At 38.7% G+C, this 20,165-nt stretch overlaps 1 protein-coding gene across 3 annotated transcripts in view; it reads right to left on the bottom strand.

The window, feature by feature from the left end:
* The window catches only part of LOC142627708 (sodium/hydrogen exchanger 8), a 43,406-nt gene extending 26,127 nt beyond the window's left edge, over positions 1-17,279 (bottom strand). The window contains exons 1-3 of one of the 3 annotated variants that reach the window (XM_075801572.1): positions 16,829-17,279; positions 12,291-12,341; positions 12,045-12,121 (exon numbers count right to left, since the gene is read on the bottom strand). In XM_075801572.1, coding sequence (XP_075657687.1) covers positions 12,045-12,121; positions 12,291-12,341; positions 16,829-17,030 — 330 coding nt within the window. In that variant the 5' untranslated portion in view covers positions 17,031-17,279. Of the gene's footprint in view, positions 1-12,029; positions 12,122-12,290; positions 12,342-16,828 lie in introns of all 3 variants that reach the window. The other 2 variants (XM_075801571.1, XM_075801573.1) reach the window with 2 other exon arrangements.
* Between the last annotated feature and the right edge of the window lie 2,886 nt (positions 17,280-20,165).

Raw genomic sequence — 20,165 nt, 5'->3', positions numbered from 1 at the left:
ATTTTCCTACGTGTGCTTGAGGTGGGTTAAGGTTTAGAAAAAAAAAGTACTTGAGGTTTTGAGGGTTTATAAAAGTTAAGAGGAAGGGCATGACTTTGGGTTGTAAGAGAGAAAGAAAAGGAAGAAATTTAGATAATTTTGCTGTATTGGCACCCAGCAACTTTTGTCTTCAGCATCCCTTCGAGTCTTTATGGGATGGATAAGATTAAGGAACTCTGCTAGTATATCCACCTCCCAATCTTAAAAAATCTAAGAAAGTAATGTCCCAGTGAAGATGGCCTACACTCAAATTCATACACTCCGCAACAGCAGTGTCCTTTTTTTTTTTTGATAAGTAATAAAGATAATTTCATTGATATTAAAAAGAGAGTCACCCAAGTACACAGGGAGTATACAAAGGGGAACAAATCAAAGACGAACATTACAAGAGTCAAGAAAATCCAAAATAGAAAGAAAAGGATGGCTTCTCCACACAGAGAACCAATCAAGTAAGGTTCGGAAAAAAAGAAGCTTAAGATCAGGCATGGAACTCTCGATATCTTCAAAACATCTACTATTTCTCTCCTGTCAAATACACCACAACAAACAATGAGGAACGGCCTTTCAAATATCTCCATTACGATGGCGACCAAAACGACCTTGCCAGCAAGCCAAAAGCCCAACAACAGACCTTGGTAGAACCTAACAAACTCCAAATAAACCGAAGACCATATCCCACAACTCCATGGCAATCAGGCAATGAAGGAAAAGATGGTCAACACTTTCACAATTGCACTTGCACATATAACACCAATCCAAAATGCAAACTTTTCTTTTTCTTAAATTGTCAATAGTCAGACATTTTCCCAAAGCTACGGTCCAAATAAGGAAAGCCACTCTAGAGGGGATTTTCTGCTTCCAAATGCTTTTCCAAGGGAAAAACTGCTCACTATGGCCAACTAGAAGATGGTAGTAAATACTAACCGTGAACCCCTTACTCTTACAGGGCAGCCAACAGCTCTTGTCCTCCCCAATCCCCCTTACAGGAGTGCTATAAATAGAATTGATGAAGCTCCTGAAAGCTTCCAATTCACAATTATGCACTTCCCTACAAAACTGAAACTCCCAATGGAGGACTCCATTGGTGTACCTCATAAGATCCGCCACAGTTGCCTCTTTTCTACGACAAATCCTATATAATTCAGGATAGCGGTCTGCAAGAGAAGAAGTTCCACACCAATGATCTAGCCAAAACAGCACCTTTGATCCATCTCCAATATCATACATAATAAAACGAGATAAAGAGTGCCACCCCCATCTAATATTTTTCCACAAACTGACACCATAAGGACCAGAGAAAGAGCTAGAACACCAGCCACTCCAATCACAACCATACTTCACCTCAATCACTTGACGCCATAGAGCATCCCTTTCTTGCCCAAATCTCCATAACCACTTCCCTAATAAGGCAACATTGAAGGTTCTTAGGTTCCTAATCCCCAACCCACCTGAAGAGAGAAGAGTACACACCAAAGACCAATCAACCAGATGAAATTTGGGCTCATCTCCTAGACCACCCCAAAGAAGTCTCATTGAAGTCTAGCAATTCGATTGGCCACAGAAGCAGGAATAGGGAATAAGGAAAGGAAATAAGTAGGAAGATTAGAGAGAGTGCTTTTAATTAAAGTGACTCTACCTCCCTTGGATAAATATAATTTTTTCCAACCTGCTAATTTTGTTTCCATCCTCTCAAGAATTGGAATCCATATTGACTTGTCCTTAAATTTTGCCCCCAAAGAAAGACCCAAGTATTTCATTGGGAGGGACCCTTGTTTGCATCCTAAGACAGCCACCAAAAGATCCATATCATGAACTGACCCCACTGCCACCAGCTCCAACTTACCCAAATTTACCGTTAGACCCGACACAGCTTCAAACCAAATGAGCACTATACAGAGAGTCAACAGCTGATCAACATTAGCATCACAAAAAATAAGAGTATCATCAGCGAAAAGGAGATGGGAAACCATCAAAGGTCTTCCATCAAAAGCACCAACACTAAAGCCTGATAAACGACCTTCATGGGCAGCCTTATCCAACATTCTACTGACGGCTTCCATAACCAACACAAATAACAAGGGGGACAAAGGATCACCTTGCCGCAACCCCTTTGAACTTCCAAAAAACCCATGAGGAGTACCATTAATAAGGATAGAGAAACGAACCGTTGATACACAAAATGAAATCCATCGCCTCCACTTATCGGAAAAACCGCAACGCTCAAGCAAGTAATTAAGAAATCTCCAATTCACATGATCGAAGGCTTTCTCTATGTCCAGTTTACATAACAACCCTGGCTGACCAGACTTCAATCTACTATCAAGACATTCATTAGCAATAAGAACGGAATCAAGGATCTGCCTATTTAGAATAAAGGCATTCTGAGGAGCTGAGACGATCTCTCCTAAAACCATGCGAAGACGACTAGCCAAAGCTTTGGCAAGAATTTTATAAACCCCCCCAACAAGGCTAATAGGCCGGAAGTCCTTTACTTCCACTGCTGCAACTTTTTTAGGAAAGAGAGCAATGAAAGTTGCATTCAAGCTTTTTTCAAACTGGCCAGTATCATGGAAATGGTGGAACACAGCCATGATGTCTGATTTGAGAATCCCCCAGCAAGTTTGAAAGAAAGCCATCAAAAAACCGTCAGGCCCAGGAGATTTATCCCCATTAAACTCCATGATAACATCAAAAATCTCAGAATCTTCAAAAGGTCTCTCTAACCAATCCACATTATCCCTAGAAATCCTAGGAAAATCCAAAACATCTGGGAAAGGGTGCTACTCTTGCCGCTCCGAGTAAAGGTTCAAATAGAATTGTTCAATATGGTCAGCAATCCTATCCTGGCTGGAAGACAAAGCCCCATCAATCATGAGGTTTTCAATACAATTACTTCTTCTATTAGAATTAGCCATCCTATGAAAAAACCTCGCATTGGAGTAGCCCTCCTTTAAAAACAACACTTTGGACTTTTGTCTCCAGCTAATCTCCTCTAACAAGGCTGCCTTCTCAAGATCGGCACGAAAGGATGCTTTTTCCAACATTTCCTCTTCTGTTAGAGGTTGATTGTCCGCTTTAACATCAAGAGCATTCAACTTACTCCATAATTGCTGTTTCTTGATCGTGATATTGCCAAAATCTATTTCATTCCACTTCTTTAGGTCTGATTTTAGAGCAGTCAACTTCTTGGCTAGAATGAAACTAGGGGTCCCTTGAAAATGGTAATTTTCCCACCAGGACTTCACCTTATCTAGAAACCTTCCGCCTTCAACCACATATTCTCAAAACGAAAGGGGATTCGCCCTCTTCGATGATTCCCACTCTCCAACAAAATAGGGAAGTGATCGGATAACACTCTAGGAAGCCTTTTTTGGGAGAAATGAGAGAAGTGATCTACCAAAGCCGGAGAAAAGAGGAACCGATCTATTCTAGAGGCCGAGGTAGAGTTAGACCATGTGAAAAGACCTCCCTCCAAAGGGTTATCCATTAGCCCATGAAGAGAAATAAAATCTGAAAAATCATTCATGTAGCGAGTGAATCTTCCTGCCCCTAACCTCTCCGAAGGAAAGCAGATGACATTAAAATCACCTCCCAAACACCAAGGTAAATTCCACCAACTGATCAAACCTGCCAATTCCTCCCACAAAAATTGACGCTCCCTATTTAAATTTGGGCCATAGGTACCTGTGAAGGCCCACTCAAAATGATCACTGACGTTTTTGAACCTACACGAAATTGAAAAATGCCCCACTGCTTCTTCTATTTTTTCAACCACCCTTCTGTCCCACAAGAGCAGAATTCCACCGGAAGCTCCCTCAGAACCCAAATATAACCAATCTATGAAAGGACAACTCCAAATACTTCTAACAAGTCCTCTTGTAACTCATTCCAATTTTGTCTCTCACAAACAAACGATATCAACCCTCCAAGAGCGTAAAAAATTACAAACCTTGAGCCGTTTTTCCTTGCCATTTAGACCTCTAACATTCCAAGATATAATCTTCAAATTTTATTGGGAGATATATAGAGCCCTGTCCTTACCATTATCACTGCGCCTAGAAGAAGCTAAACCATAATTGACAGAGCTAAACAAACCCCTCAATTCCCTTATCCCTTTCCTCCCTGAGCTCTTCATGGCTTTGTCAGATTTTTCCTTAATATCCCTTTGTTGTAACTCAGCTTCAACAACCAACAGGAATTTGGTAGCTGGCTTTTCCAAACCTTTGAGGGATGTCCCAAGAAAATCATCAAAGCCACTGAATTTTTCCTGAAACCATTCTGAGTACTTGTCCTTTCCCAGCAAACTCTCCACAACCAGAGTTGCTGACCCTTCAGAAATTTCCCTAACACCCATAGGTAAGGAGAAGGCCAAAGGTTCGACACTTAAAGGAGGCGATAAATCAGTAAACTGAGAAGCATCCTCAAAACAAATATCTAATACCCAATCCTCCACACTAACATCAACCCCTTTATCCAATTCTGAATTTATCTCCCTAGGTTCCAATGACACCTCTGGTACCAACGCCAACTAGTTCGGCTCATCCACTCCAACAACGGCAGCTTCCGATGGCAAAGAAATATGAATCGGGACTGCCACTCTATTCCCGTCTCGTAATTCGAGAACCCACTGCTCAGAATTTCCCCATTTTCTAATGGCGTTGTCTGTGTGCTCATGGATGATCCATTGGATGTCACAATGCAAGGCCCCTTCATCATCGGAGCACAGGGACTCATCCACTGAAGCATCGGAACAGCTAGACTCAACCACAGAGGCTTCGGAGTTGTTGAGCACTGAGAGAAACTTCTCGGTGCTCGTTGGTTCATGTGCGACGGCGAAGGCTCAATGACAAACTCATCGCTACTAGTTTCTGCTGTTGCCGACGATATTAGGTGGGAGGGAGGAGCTTGCGAGGAGTAAAAAGACAGTGGGTGGGTCTGAGATTGTATCAAGGAGGGCTGGGAAGGCTTGGGTTTCCATTTATAAGAAGTTTTCTGTTTGGACTTTGAGGTAGAGGTAGAGGCTGGGTCAATCGAAGGTGAAAGGGCTTTGGGTTTGGAGTTAGGCCCACGGATAGGACAGGATTGAAAGGGGTTTGGATTAGAAATGGGCTTTGGGTTAGAGGCTTGAAAGGGTTTTGGGTTTGGAGTTTGGTTAATCAGAGGGACAAATTTGGGCTTAAAAGAAAGAGAGGGCTTTGGGTTAGATGCTTGGCCCATAGAAGGGTCCACCTCAGTAACTTTGGACCAACTGATCCCCCACTTACCACTAGGCCCACGATCCAGCCTAAAAGAGAGTCCCAAACTCATCCCACCATCACCTTCAGCTGAAAAGACCTTCTCCCCTGACAGAGTATTCTCCTTCCCAAGACTGCTCCTACAAGAATCCTGGGTCTGAGAACCCAGATTTGCAAAGTTGGACTTTCGAGAATCCAACATTAAATGTTTTGGATTCGCAACGCCGCGAGAATCCTAGGTCAAAGAAGACTTCGCCGCCGCTACCTGCCTGAGAGTTTTGGGTTCATTATGATAGCCTTGCTCCACTGCTGCCACAAAAGATTTGGAGGCTTTGTATTTAGACCCAGGTAAAAGCTTAGGGGGCAGGTTAAAGGCAAGAGTTCCTGGAGCTATCACCTTCCTCGAGTGACTACCAAAACCTCCAACCACAGCCCAGTTTTCCTTCCGGAACTACTATGAAACATTTCCGTCGGCCATGTAAGAGTTCTGAGATCATAAGGAAAGAGCCATGTGCATTGAAACCCAGTTGAAGAATAAAAACTGTCTCTCCATCTTTAACAGTTTTCGCAAAGTGTCCAGGGGGCTTGGTGGAAATAAAATCTTCCATCAAAGATAACATTCTCTTTGCCCATGAATACTGATTGTAATGAAACTCTGCCTCTCTCGAAAATACGTAAAAGGAAGAAGGAACCCCCTTCTTCAATAGAAAATTCAAAAGATTTTGACTCAACAAAGAAAAATAAAGAGCCACCCATGACAAATTATATTCTATAACACAGATAAGATTCAAGTTTTCTAAGACAATTCCAAAGCATGCTTGTGCTTCATTCTAATCTTAGTACTACTATTGGGGAGCTCAAGACCATTGTCTTTCCAGGTGCCATGGAGAATGGGGAAGTTGTCAAGCTACCAGCTTTGGACCAGCCCTATTCGGCATTCCAGGAAATGCTCTTTAGGAACCCATCCCCACACCTTAATCATCGGTGATGACGAGAAGGGTATTGAAGATTTGAAGAGATATCTTCAAAATTCCTTTCAAACTAAGGATTTGGCCAAACTTTGTTATTTCTTAGGTATTGAGGTAGCACGATCTAAAGAAGGCATCATTTTATCACAAAGAAAGTATGCATTGGTATTTTGAAAGAAACTGGCTTGTTAGGATCTAAACTAGTGATGACCCTTATGGATCCTATTGTCAAATTGTATGAAGATCAGGAGGAGTTGTTATATCTAATCCTAAGAGATATTTTCGTCTAGTTGGTAAGCTAAATTATCTCACAATTTCTAGCCTAGATATATCATTTGCAGTTAGTGTTTTGAGTCAATGTATGGAAGGTCCTTTCCTTTCATATTGGAAAGCAATTATTCGGATTGTGAGGTATCTTAAAGCACATCCAGGTCGTGGTCTTTTGTATAAAGCTAACAGTCACCCACAGGTAGAAGCCTTTACTAATGCTGATTGGGCAGGATCACTGTTAGATAGAAAATCTATTACTGGATATTCCACTTTTCTGGAAGGAAATCTAATTACTTGGAAAAGTAACAAACAAACAATTGTAGCCAGATCTAGTGCAGAGGCTAAGTATAGAACCATGACACACACATCATGCGAAGGTGTCTATGACTATGCATTGTGATCATCAAGCAACAATTCACATTGCTTCCAATCTTGTGTTTCATGACCAAACTAAGTATATAGAAGTAGATTTCCATATTGCTCGGGAGACAGTAGAAGGTGTAATTGCTACTCCATATGTTTCTACAAGAGTCCAACTTGCTAATATGTTTACTATAGCTTTATGTAAGACTTGTTTGGGTTTATTATATAAAAAGCTAGGATTGTATGAAATATACTCTCCAACTTGAGGGGGAGTGTTATGGATATAAACTAGGGGAAAAATAGTAATATCATTTTACTCCTTTATATATAAATAATGTTTTATGTGTTTTTTTTTTATAAGTAACAAAAAATATATATATAAGAGAAGAACACAGCCCCATACATAGAAAATGTACTAAAGAGGCAAAAACATCAAGAAACCAAATTACAATGATCAAGCAAAACAGGAAGGGAAAGATGAGAAAAAAAAGGTAAAACTAAACACCAATCGAGAAGAGTAAAAAAGAAAAAAGACTTAAACTCAAGAATGGACCGCTCGCGGCCCTCAAAGCTTCTAGAATTCCATTCCTGCCAGATACACCACATCAAACAATACGGCACCATCCTCCAAACCACTATATTGTGATGACGCCTGAAATTGCAAGCCCAACAATCCAACAGATCCATTACCTTTTGAAGCATCACCCAACAAATACCAAACAAGCAAAAGACCATGCTCCACATCTCATAAGCTATAGGACAGTGAAGGAGGAGATGATCAACAGATTCCCCACACCTTTCGCACATATAACACCACTCAAGGACAACAAAGTGTCTTTTCCAAAGATTATCAATAGTAAGAATCTTGCCTAGAGTAGCAGTCTAAGAGAAAAAAGCAACTCGGGGGGAACCTTCGATTGCCAAATCATTTTCCAAGGGAAGGTAGTGGCAGTGGGGGGAGGGGGAAGGGAATGATAATACCCACTCACCTCGAAACCTCGCCTGTTGGCTAACTTCCAACAAAGCTTGTCAGAACCTACACCCCGCACCTTAGTGGAATAGATCAAAGCCATACACAAATCCAACGAGTGTGACTCTTGATCATTCACTAAACGGCGAAATTGTAGGTTCCAAAAAATTCTCCCATTTGCATAACACATAACCTCAGAGACCGAAGCATCCCTTGTCCTACTAATAATGTATAAATTTGGAAACGCCTCTTTAAGAGGACTATCCCCACACCACACATCAACCCAAAACTTCACACGAGTACCATCACACACATCATACCGAAGGAACTTGGAAAAATTCAGCCAACCACTTCTAATGGACTTCCACATACAAACAGCATAAGCCCTAGACACAGATTTAGTACACCAACCACCCTAGTCATTCCCATACTTCGCCCCAATGACCCTTCTCCAAAGGGCATCATTCTCCACACCATAACGCCACAACCATTTGGCTAATAGGGCAGAATTAAACCTTCTCAAGGAGAGCCACAGCATCAATTTTCTTGGGAATGAGAGCAAGAAAAGTAGTATTGATACTCTTTTCAAACACCGCATGGGCATGAAATTTATGAAACACATCCATAATTTCAGTTTTCATCAAACACCAACAAGACTGAAAAAATGCCATTGTAAAACCATCCAGACCAGGCACTTTATCACCATTGAAATCACGGACCACTCTAAAAACTTCATCCTCAATAAAGGGCCTGTCTAGCCAATTGGCCTCTTCCACAAAAATGCTGGGAAAAACAACCTCATCCAAGAGAGGTTTGTGGACCTCATTCTCCGAGTATAACTGCCTATAGAAATAAGAAATGCTCCCCTCAATGACCCCCTGATCCGTGGATAACTCTCCATCCACCATAAGCCTATTAATGGTATTGTGTCTTCTATGAGAGTTTGCAATATGATGAAAAAATTTGGTGTTCCTATCACCATCCTTAAGAAAAAGAGCCCTAGATTTCTGCTTCCAGCAGATTTCTTCCAACAAAGATGATTTTTTCTAGCTCTTCACGAATTCGATCCTTTTCCATACTTTCCTCCGCTGAAAGAGCACGATCATCCTTGATAACTTCCAACACCTTGAGATCCTTCCACAAATTCTGCACCCTAAGGCCTATATTGCCGAACTCCTCCACATTCCATCTCTTCAAATCCAATTTCAACATCTTCAGTTTGTTTGGCAAAGAATAGCTAGGAGAGCCTTCGAAGTGATAAGACTCCCACCAAGAACGCACCCTTTCCAAAAAGCCCTCATCCTTTAACCACATGTTCTCGAATCTAAAAAGTTTTTTGCCTCCAAGAAAATTCCCACCCTCCAGTAGGATTGGAAAATGATCAGAGAGCAACCTAGATAGACGTCGTTGACAAACAGATGGAAATTTCTATTCCCAGTCTGCTGACAGAAGGAATCTGTCCAATCTAGATCTTGAAGCCACCTCTCTAGAACTGGACCAAGTGAAATTCCCCCCAACCTACGGCAGATCATAAGGCTTTGTTCTGAGATAAAGGCTGAAAACCAATGCATTGCAGAAGAGAAATTTACCAACCTAGAACATTCAGAAGGAAACCGCACCACATTAAAATCACCTCCCACACACCAAGGCACATCCCACCAACTACAAACGCCTGATAACTCCTCTCATAAGAAACATATATCTCTATCACAATTGGGTCCATAAACACCAGTAAAAGCCCAAACAAAATGATCCATCACATTTCTGAATTTACAAGAGACTGAGAAGCGACCCACCGCTTCCTCCAACTTCTCCACAACCCTGTTGTCCCACATCAATAACACCCCACCTAAAGCACCCACAAAGCCTAAGTAGAGCCAATCCACATGTTGACCTCCCCACAAACTACAAATGACACCCCTATTAATTAACTCCATCTTAGTTTCTTGCAGACAAACAATATCTGCTTCCCACTTACAGATCAAATTTCTAACCCAAAGCCGCTTATTTTGCTCATTCAACCCTCTCACATTTCATAAAACAATTCTTAGATTCATTTATGCACTACCACAACCCGCTCCCTAGTAGCACTCTTGCTCCTTTCTGACTCATTCTCCTCACCCCAAGAACTCAATAAATTTTTTAATTCACGATGTCCTTTATGCCCAGCCTTAACCATCTTCCTCTAGGAGGCTACATCAACCATCCTCTTTTTTCTACGAGCTTCTAAAGCTAGGAGCAAACCTGTAACTTGTTCTTCAAAGCCCTCCAGCGAGGTCCCAACAGATCTCTGGAAAGCTTTAATTCTATTAGTTACCCATTGTGACAACTTGGTATTATCTACATCCACCGTACCCCCTCTCTCCTCAACCATCTCATTTGTAGGGATCTCCATAACCCTTGGAGTATCCATTGCCAAAGGTGCCACTTCTAGCGGTTCACCTAAATGCTCCCAATACAACAAACCCTCCTCAGAGACCCCATCCTCGCCCTTTGACCCAACCTCAGAGTCAACAAAGCCCACAACACCATCACACTCCGAGACCCAACTGATAATTTGTCCCTCGTTAACAAGAGAAGCCATATCTGGATTAATTACACCCTCCGAAACATGCTGATCTGACTCAGAATTAGGAGAACGATAAGCTGAAAGCGGAATAACTATTTTCCTCCCATCCTGAAGTTCAAGCATCCAATCTTTGGAATTACCCCATGTTCTACTCAAATTCCCAACATAATCACTAATACTAGGACCAAAATCATGTGGTGTTACGGTGGAAAACTGATCTGTCTTCTCCAATCCCACTGCTTGCTGAGAAGACTTTACCGAATCAGCCTCGAAATTCCCTTCTTCCGACCCCATACCAGCCGCAACACTCATCGGAGAACTAATACCCACCGTATGTGTGTAGAGGGGCGACTGATCAGGCAGCATGCTTGAAAGCAACGGCAGAAGCCCAAAGTCAGCGTCACATGCAGAGATGGTGGAAGGCGCCAAAGACCCAGACCCAAGACTCACATTCAGAGGCACCAAGAGAGAAGTGCCAGCAATTGGTAATATTTTATGTGTTAGGGTTAACTTATCAAACCCTAAACACTTTTACTCATTTAACAATAACCAACCTCAAATTTGATGAAGCTAGAAAATTTACTCCAATCCCTTTTAATATGTTTCCACAGACAAACTTTATGAGAACCAACCTTCAACCACCAACCACCAACCACCCCACTTGCTGCCATATTTTATAGCCACTAATTTTTTCCAAATAGCATCTTTGTCAATAGCAAAACGCCATAGCCATTTACCCATTAAAGATTGGTTAAAGAATACCAAGCCATAGCCATTTACCCATTAAAGATTGCTTAAAGTATACCAAGCTCTATATACCCAAACCTCCATATTGAATTGGCTAACAAATTTTCTTTTATCTAGCAGATGGAACTTAAACTCATCTCCTAGACCACCAAATAGAAAATCCTTTGCAACACATAGATGGGAAAAGCAATACTAGAGGGAATAGGAAAGAGAAAAAGAAAGTTGACAAACTTGATAAAGTGCTATTAATTCATGTACGTATACCTCCCCTAGACAAGTAGAACTTCTCCCACTCTACCAACCTCCTTTCCATATTCTCAAATATAGGCCTCCAAATATCCCTATATTTTAATATAGAGCCCAAAGGTAGGCCTAGTTATTTCAGGGGCAGGTTGAAAACCTTACACCTTAGGATTTGCGCCACTGCTTCCACAACTGGTACATTACCAACCAGCACTAATTCAGATTCCCTAAGTTAATTTTTAGTCCAGAAATTTCCTCAAAAACAGTAACACATGTTTTAAATAACGAATTTGTTATGGATTGTCTCCACAAAAACCTTGAGCTTCCAACCATATTCCTAACTAATATTATCATCCATCTTCCACTCTAGGACTTGACAATTTATTCATAATTTCAGTCATGATCCCATATCTCCCTTGAGCACAAAGAAAAAAGTAATTTTGGAGCCATGTGTTGTATCAATATGTGTGGGTAGGAAATGTGTGTTGTGGGGTGTGGGGGGGGGGGGGTTTGTGGGGGTGGGGTTGGTGAGGGTAAATCTGCAAGTCTACTAGTTGGATGTACCAAAGAAAATTTCCAATAACCAAAACACAAATGACTAGTACTAAAAGATAGAGAAATGAAACCTTTATTTGGTGCACCTCCATTGAAAATGAACTCTCAAAAAGTAGTGCAGGAAGAAAAACCGCCAAAAGAAGGTCAGGATCAATTTTTGCCCCTGCATATTAACAACATTAAACCCTTTCAATGGCCAATAGTTTCCACTCAGAAAAAAAATGGCCAATATTTGAACAAGAAGAGAAAACCCGTGTGTCAAAAACTGTTTCACAAAGCCAAGCCTATGTTAGGTGTTACAGTGCTAAATTAAAAATATATTCTGAACTTACAAAGTCGAATGCCATCCCCAATCTTTCCAAATCGATGGTGCGTCCCATATTCTGCATGATAGCCCATCATTGATCAACTTGAGTTACCATTAATTGCAAAGAAACAATAACTTCAAACACACCTAAGGAATCAGGCAAATGATGCACAGTTTTTACAGTTGAAAATCTTAAGGAAAAAATATATCATCAAAATGAGCATAAAATATGGCCCTTTTTCAGAAGTTTGAAAGTCTAATACCAAACTGGTATTAGCTCTCAACGCATCGAGAATATTGACTTACAGACACACCAAACTACTTATCACCATAGCACAGAAAGTAAAATGGAGCGAGAGTTTGTAACCCATAAAGGAATATGGGCAAGGGGGGAGGTATTTGGTGCCTATTACTACACCTTACTCATCAAAGTATTCATCCTTTCAGTTGGCCTTTCCAGAGATGTCTGTTTCTACCCTAAGCCAAGGCCCAACCCAACTTTACCTGCAAAAGCTCTCCGTTACCACTAATCCCTTTGGGCATTTTAAGTATTCATGGCCCAATCATTCCAAAGTAGTGCTCAAATTTAGTGAGTCAATGATACTTAGTAATAAAAAAAAGCTGATGAATTTTTGTCCCTTTTTAGTGCAAATACCAAGTTAAGAGAGTTCATTTGTCAATCTCCACTTCAATGCTTATGTGATTCATCCATACCTTCATAAGTTGGTCACTACTTTGACTTCCTAGGGATTTTCAATCATTCGGCCGATTCTCCATCCATTTTCCACAGTTTTGCGATAATTGGTGGGGTTGTGGACTTGTGGCCAAAACAAAGTGTGTTCAAACCCACACCACCCACTCCCGTCCCACCAGAATGACCATTGACCACCTCTAGCCTTGACCCCTCAATTTGGTCACCACAACGTAACGCCCAAATGGGTTAGAATTTCTTTGAAACTCATAGGCTTTGTTCCCTTTGTTCTCTTCACAAACTATTGTTGTTGCCTATCAATCACCACCTCTAAATTCTTCCATAATCACAGAACCCTTTCCAATAAAGACAAACCGTAAGAAATATTTTCCCTCTAATAGATTCAAAGGTATATTTTCATCGTAAGAAATTACAATTCAATGATTTTGAACCGACTCCAGCACTTTTGCATTTAACCTTTATTTTTTTGAGAAGAAGTTAAGTGGTTCTATTCAATTCAAATTTTGAAGCAGACCTCTCTCTCTCTCTCAATGAGACACAATGAAATTGGTACCAATTGAAGTAGCAACAGCCATCATTGCAATCGAGATGCCCCTAGCAAATTCAAACTTAACCAGCCCCTTAGACCAAACAAAGACATTGTTAGCTAATTATCAAATATAGAAAGAAAAAAAAAAATTAAAGAAGGAAGAGACGAAGCCAAGAATCCTATCCTGTTTTGGGAGAATCTGGCAACTAATTATCCAAGTTGCTGGTGTGAGGAACAAACACAGAAGGCTTAACAGGACAAGGTATGCAATTGAAGCAATTGTTAAAGATGGGAGAATGATCTTCAAAGGAGTCAAAAGCCTACAAGCCCAAACCACCCAAGAGACTATTTTCCTTGCTGTTCGAGATGCAGTAATTGCAGCAAAGATTTTGGGTTACAAACAGCTCATATTCCTCACAGACAGCCAACGACATTGTGTAGAAGTGAATTACAAACAGTTTTTGTGTTTTGTTCTCCAGTGATTGTTATTCCCCCAGAACTTAGTATAGATAAACCCAGATCTCCTCAAACTAAGAAACCCATCAGATAGAAAAAAAACCCCATTCAATCAACTAGCCCCTCCAGCCAAAAAAACCAATTCAATCTAACTAGCCCCTCGAATTAGAAATATTTTAAGTAAACCCATCCGTTCATACCAACAAACATCAAAAACCCAGTAAAAACCATTCAAACACTTCGAACCCAGCCATTCAAACCCAAAATATTCGAAGTAAACCCTTCAAACTCAGCCAACATTTTGAACCTAGCTTCCAACAAACATCAAAAACCCGGTAAAAATCATTAGCCACCAACCCATCAAAGCAACCCCAGTGACATCTTGAAGTAGACAAATCCATTGTTGCTGGCAGCCCAGCCATTAATCAAAGGAGTTCGAAGCAAACACATTGACCTTAAACCAGAAAATAAAATAAATAAAATAAAATAAAAAACAACCATCACATCTTTTGAGCTCAACACTGCATAATGTCGATTGAAACAAGTAGTTTGTCATTGAGATGGCAGAGTAGTTTTCATTGTCTTCAAATTCATTCTTTGATAGAGTGTAAAAATTGGCTTTAGATCCTAGCTTTTTGATCCATTTGATGGGTATAAAACACACAAAAATAAGATCCGATCCTATTGCTAATAAGATTTATTGTAGGTTTTTTGTTTGATTTTGTTGCATTCTTGTAATTGTTGCTAGGAGTTTTGAATATAGGGTTCCAAATATTAATTTTTACAAAACCCTCACCTTTTTTATCTTGTTTTCTCTTTTTAGTTTTTTTTTTTTTTTTAAAGAGCAGAGATACATAAAAGGGGGGAAATAATACAAATATAACCCGTTTTTAACAATGGTGGGTTACGGAAACCCTAACAAAGATGACCTTAAGCGGATAAAGTGTCAAATTTTGAGCCACAAGTAGGCAAGGTAAAAACAGGCCTAACCACAAGTAGATTTACTGTAATTTTTCCTTGCTATTATATAGAATACTTACTAACATTCACTATGCTAGTAAATGTTGCTAATAGATAGGGAAATTACAACAGGAGTTCCTACGGGAAGGTATAGAGGAGGAGGAAAAAAAGACCATCTAGTAGAATGGAAATTGCTAGCACACCAATAAGCACAGGAGGGTTAGGTGAAGTGCATGATGACTAAGACGGTGAAAAGATTGCTTCAATGTTAGTGACATAGTTCAAAGACTTTCAGGAATAGAGTTTAAAATGTTGGTCCTTGTTTATTGTGGCATATATGAAGGGAGAGAAATAAAAAAATGTTAGAAGAACAGGAACTTTTCATGGAGAGAGATTCAAATCTCAATCCATTGATTCGTTGCTGTTTTGGTTGTCCTTGAATGCACGAAGACCTCCCAAGATGTATGAATTCATTGATTCATTGTACTTGTTTACAGCCGAATCCGTTGATTCATTACTTTCTTGCAAAGTTCTTTGTGAATGTACCAAACATAGCAAGCAGAAGATACACTATGTTCAGCAACTAAAGAAAGAATTGGAAAAGCGATGGCTTTCTTCTTGCTTTGGACCCATTAAGGATAAAATTAGTGCCATCAAGAATTTTTTAGTCGTAAATTTTTGTACCCAATGGTTGTAATAGTATAAAATTTTCATAAATGGAACATTATTTATGCTTTCTTTTTCTTAAAATTAAATCTTTTGATCACCAGATTCTCCTAGCATAAGTTGATTTCACTCTTAGATAAGCAAACATTACTCACCTGTGTTTGTGCTTAGTGACATCATTTTAGTCCACAACTAGTCCCAAGCCCAGGTAAAGGAGGAGGGTTGCGGTAGGTTGATGGTCAGCATAAAATTTAGTCACTCTCTTATGATATGGATCCAATACAAATAAATGTTAGAGCATCCCCTACTATCATGTGGCCAACCCAATCTAATCTGTCGAATATCCATAGCCAACCCCAAATTTTGAGACTAAGACCTAGTTGTTGTTGTTGTTGTTGGTGGTGGTGGTGGTGGTGAGTTACAGACACACCCAGTGAAATTTGACCCAATAACCTCACCCTCCACCCACACTAATGAGAATAAAATGTGCCATTTGAGTGAGGTGAGGCTCATTAGTTTATCAAAGAACCTAACAAGGAATGCCCTCCATTTTAGTGTATAATGTGTGTATATATATACTCAATTATTTAGGGTTTAAAACCAAATAAATCTAAAAATAAAGGAATCACCCATATTTTACACCTAAATTTTGATAACAATGACAACTTCATAATCCTTTCTATAGAAAATTAAAATAAAATTAACGATGAAAATGAACGCATCTAAAAATCAATTAGGCATCATTGCTAAAGGAGAACAGATTACATGTACGATGGACTAAATAATATTGAATTTCTTTCACGCTCTCTACTTGTTTGATTGCTTAAACACAGAAATTCAATACCTTATACTTTCCACATAAACCAAAACAAAAAAATTAAAATGTTGTTGTTAGTTACTGATCTTTACCAAAAGTTGTTTTTTGTCTCTAAACTTTAAAAAATTCTTTTTTGTCTCTAAATTTTGTAAAAAAAAATTTGCAATACTTAGAGACAAAAACAAAAAAAATAAAATTCAATAATTTTTTAAATTTCGATGAAAGTCAACCTTTTGGCAAAGTTAAGGAACAAAATAATATTTTAGGAAAAAAAAAAAAAACTAGAACGAATCGTATAGCTGCTAGGCTAAGATGCACAATTTTCCTCAGAAACAAACAGAAAGAAGAGTACGAATTGGAAGAAATATCCAGAGGCAGAAACAATAATCAAGCAAATAAAAAGTACGGAACGGAGAGAGATACCGATGGAACCGAGAGCAATGCCGAGGATGAGCAAGGCGACAGTGTAAGGAACCTTAGTCCCACGCAGTAACTGCCTGGAAGCGATTCCGAGCACCAAACTGATCCCAACGAATAACACTGCGTCAGTTGGGTTCCCAGTTTCCTCTTCTTCCAATATTATTCTGTACGGTTCCGCCACCATCTCCTCCTTCACACTCGCCATTTCTCTACTACACACACCAGTTTAGAAGAAGTTCTCGACGAAGCTCTATTTAAGCATCAGTGTCTGTACTACTTGTAAGCGCGGGCTTTCTAAGATTGACTTTAATCACAGGCTTAGGATGGAAGACCAGAGATTCTGCGTGTATTACTGATTAGCGTTCATTAAGTCAACTTTGTGCTGGCGTGTGTCTCCAACATATCTGTTTGATTATGAGAAAGATTTGATTGAGCTCATTCATACTTTTATTAGTCTAGATAGTTGAGGGAAGAGTCAACTTTGAATTATGTTTTAAAATAGAACAATCTTAATTTTTCACCATGACTTTTGTGATTACAATAAATGTCATAAAGTTATCACCATGAAACTATTGATTGAAGAATGCCATAAAGTCATCATTAAAACTATCGCACGGTGGAATTTTAGTGATGAAGACTTCAATTCAGCTACGACAAATACAAATACTCGAGAAGGTTGAGATTTGAGATGGTGTTGGTGTGACAGTGTTGAGCATTATTTGTTCTTTTCTTTTCTTTTTTGGCAATTAAGAATATTATAACAAAGTTAAATAAAAAAAAAAACAAACAAACAAAAAAAGGGGAGGAAAGGACTCGAATCTATCTCTAACTCTAAGGCTTCGTTTGGGAGTTCGTAAAAGAATGGAATGTAATGATCATAAGGGAATAGAAAGGAATGGAATGTATTTAAGTAAGAGAAATGAATGGAATGGAATGGAATTAAGTAACCTTGATTGGATATTTAAAAATAAATAAATGAAAATGAATGAAAATGAATGAAATATAAGTAATCTTGTATGGGAGTAATATAGAAAGAGTGGAATAGAATCATTCTATGACAATATTACTATTAGACCCCTATTTTAAAATAAAGGGTTGAATATATAGGGGTATTTTGAGAATTTTAGTAAAAAAATCACTAAATTTAATTTCATTCCCTCCCATTCCTCCCAATTTCGGGGGAAATGAAAATTTGAGGTTTTTAGGGAATAAAGAGGAATGAGTGTTCCCTCCTACCCGTTCCATTCTCTCCCACTTAAACTCCCAAACAAGGAAATGAATTTTTCATTCCCTCTATTAAAACTCCCAAACAAGAGAAGGGAAGAACATTCTAAAATTATTATTTTCATTCCTTTCCATTCATTTTCATTCATTTCCATTCCATTTCATTCCCTCCTTCCAAACAAGGCCTAAGACTTGGGAGGAGACCTAATTGGAGCAAGGAGATATTAAAGGGTCCATCCTACTTACAATGAGCAGCCTAATAGGCAATGTTATAAGCGAAGAAATTAATATATTTTGTTTACAATACAAAAATCAAAACAAGCCAAAGAGCCCAAAGAAGCCAACACATTAGGCACAAAAAGAGTGAGAAAATTTTGAAGGTTTTGGAGGCCAACTATTGGAGAGCTTCAACAACATATTTGGAAACGCCCTCAAACATAACAAAAGAAATATGGTGCTAAACTGCTAGTTTGAGGGCCAAAAGAACATATTGAAATTCTCCTATAAGCATTCTAATACCTAAGTTAATGTCCGTCCGAGAACATCTAATCTAGCTTTTTGTTTAAAACTTTTTGTTGAAAGTATTGTAAACAAATGCTAAAAGCAAATAAAATATGCTGATTGATGTTTTGCTGAAAGTACTAAAGCAAAAAAAAATATATATATATATATATATGTATATTAAAAGCTAGCTTATAATCTAATCACAAACACACACTTAGTATTCTTTTCATAGAAGAATCAAAAGAGTGTTTACTGACAAGATTTTATACTTCACTCTTGTGGAGATGTTAAGGGTTTATATAAACCTTGGTTTTGTTTAGTTGGGAGGATATAAAAGATTTGATTCCCTTTATGTGTTTGGTTTAGAGAAAGAAAAAGTAGAGAGATTGAAAACTCTTTTTATGTGGTTAAGAAGAAAAATGAGAGGATAGAAAATGTAGTTTATATAAACCTTTATTACATTAAAAACAAATTAATAGTTTGTAAGCATATTAAAAAATAAAAATTGAATGTTACTTAAAAAAAAAAACAAAAGAAACTAGAAAGGAACCAACGTTGGAAGGGAGGAGAGGGGCAAATTGGTAAATTCCAATCTACGCGCCTCTCCCTCTCTTATATTTTTACTAATTTGGGGAGACACCACAATCACCCCAAATCATGATAGGCCCGAATAAGAAACATTTGGGCTCCACCAAAATCACTCATTTCTCTCCTCTCCTAACCAAACACACAAATTACCCCAATTTTTTTCTCTTCATTTTCCACCTCCCACAAATCACCCCAACTAAACACACCTAGAGATAATGTGATTCATTCATTTGCTTCAACCATTATCTTGCTAGTGGATGAGGGAGTATCTCTACTCTCTAGTGCTAGTGTCAGTTTTGGCCTTATGACCGTTACCTCCATGGAAATAGGCACTTCATGAATTATGCATTTCTATTTAAAGGTTATCCTAACCTATGTGGTTGTCCAATCCCCATATTTGACATATGCCAAACTTTCTCATTGGGGCAAGGGGCTTAAGCCCTAAGGGGTACAAATAGTTTATTTACAACCTCAGTTGTAAAGTCATATCATATCATATCATATATAACAAAAGTTGGGCTTAGAAGTAGTGGTTGCGCTAAGTGGCTTTACCATATTGCAGAATATTTTATAGATTTTTAGATTTTTAAAATATATATTTTTCTTTTCCTATATTTCTAAGTTGATAAAATATATCTTAAATTTCGTTCTTATCAACTTCTTTTTTTTGTTTTTGGCCTTATGACCGTTACCTCTATGGATATAGGCACTTCATGAATTGCGCATTTCTATTTAGAGGTTATCCTAAACTATGTGGTTGTCCAATCCCCATATTTGACATTTGCCAAACTTTCTCATTGGGGCAAGGGGCTTAAGCCCTAAGGGGTACAAATAGGGTATTTACAAGCTCAATTGTAAAATCATATCGTATCATATACTATATATCAAAACTTGGGCTTAGAAGTCATGGTTGCGCTAAGTGGCTTCACCATATTGCAAAAAAAAAAAATTAGATTTTTAGATTTTTAAATTTTTTTTTCTTTTCCTATAATTTCTAAGTTGATAAAATATATCTTAAATTTTG

This window comes from Castanea sativa, chromosome 3 (genome assembly GCF_040712315.1).
Source record: "Castanea sativa cultivar Marrone di Chiusa Pesio chromosome 3, ASM4071231v1".
NCBI classification, from domain to species: Eukaryota; Viridiplantae; Streptophyta; class Magnoliopsida; order Fagales; family Fagaceae; genus Castanea; species Castanea sativa.
Note: the sequence above shows the minus strand (reverse complement) of the source record. Positions and strands in the feature narration are given on the sequence as shown.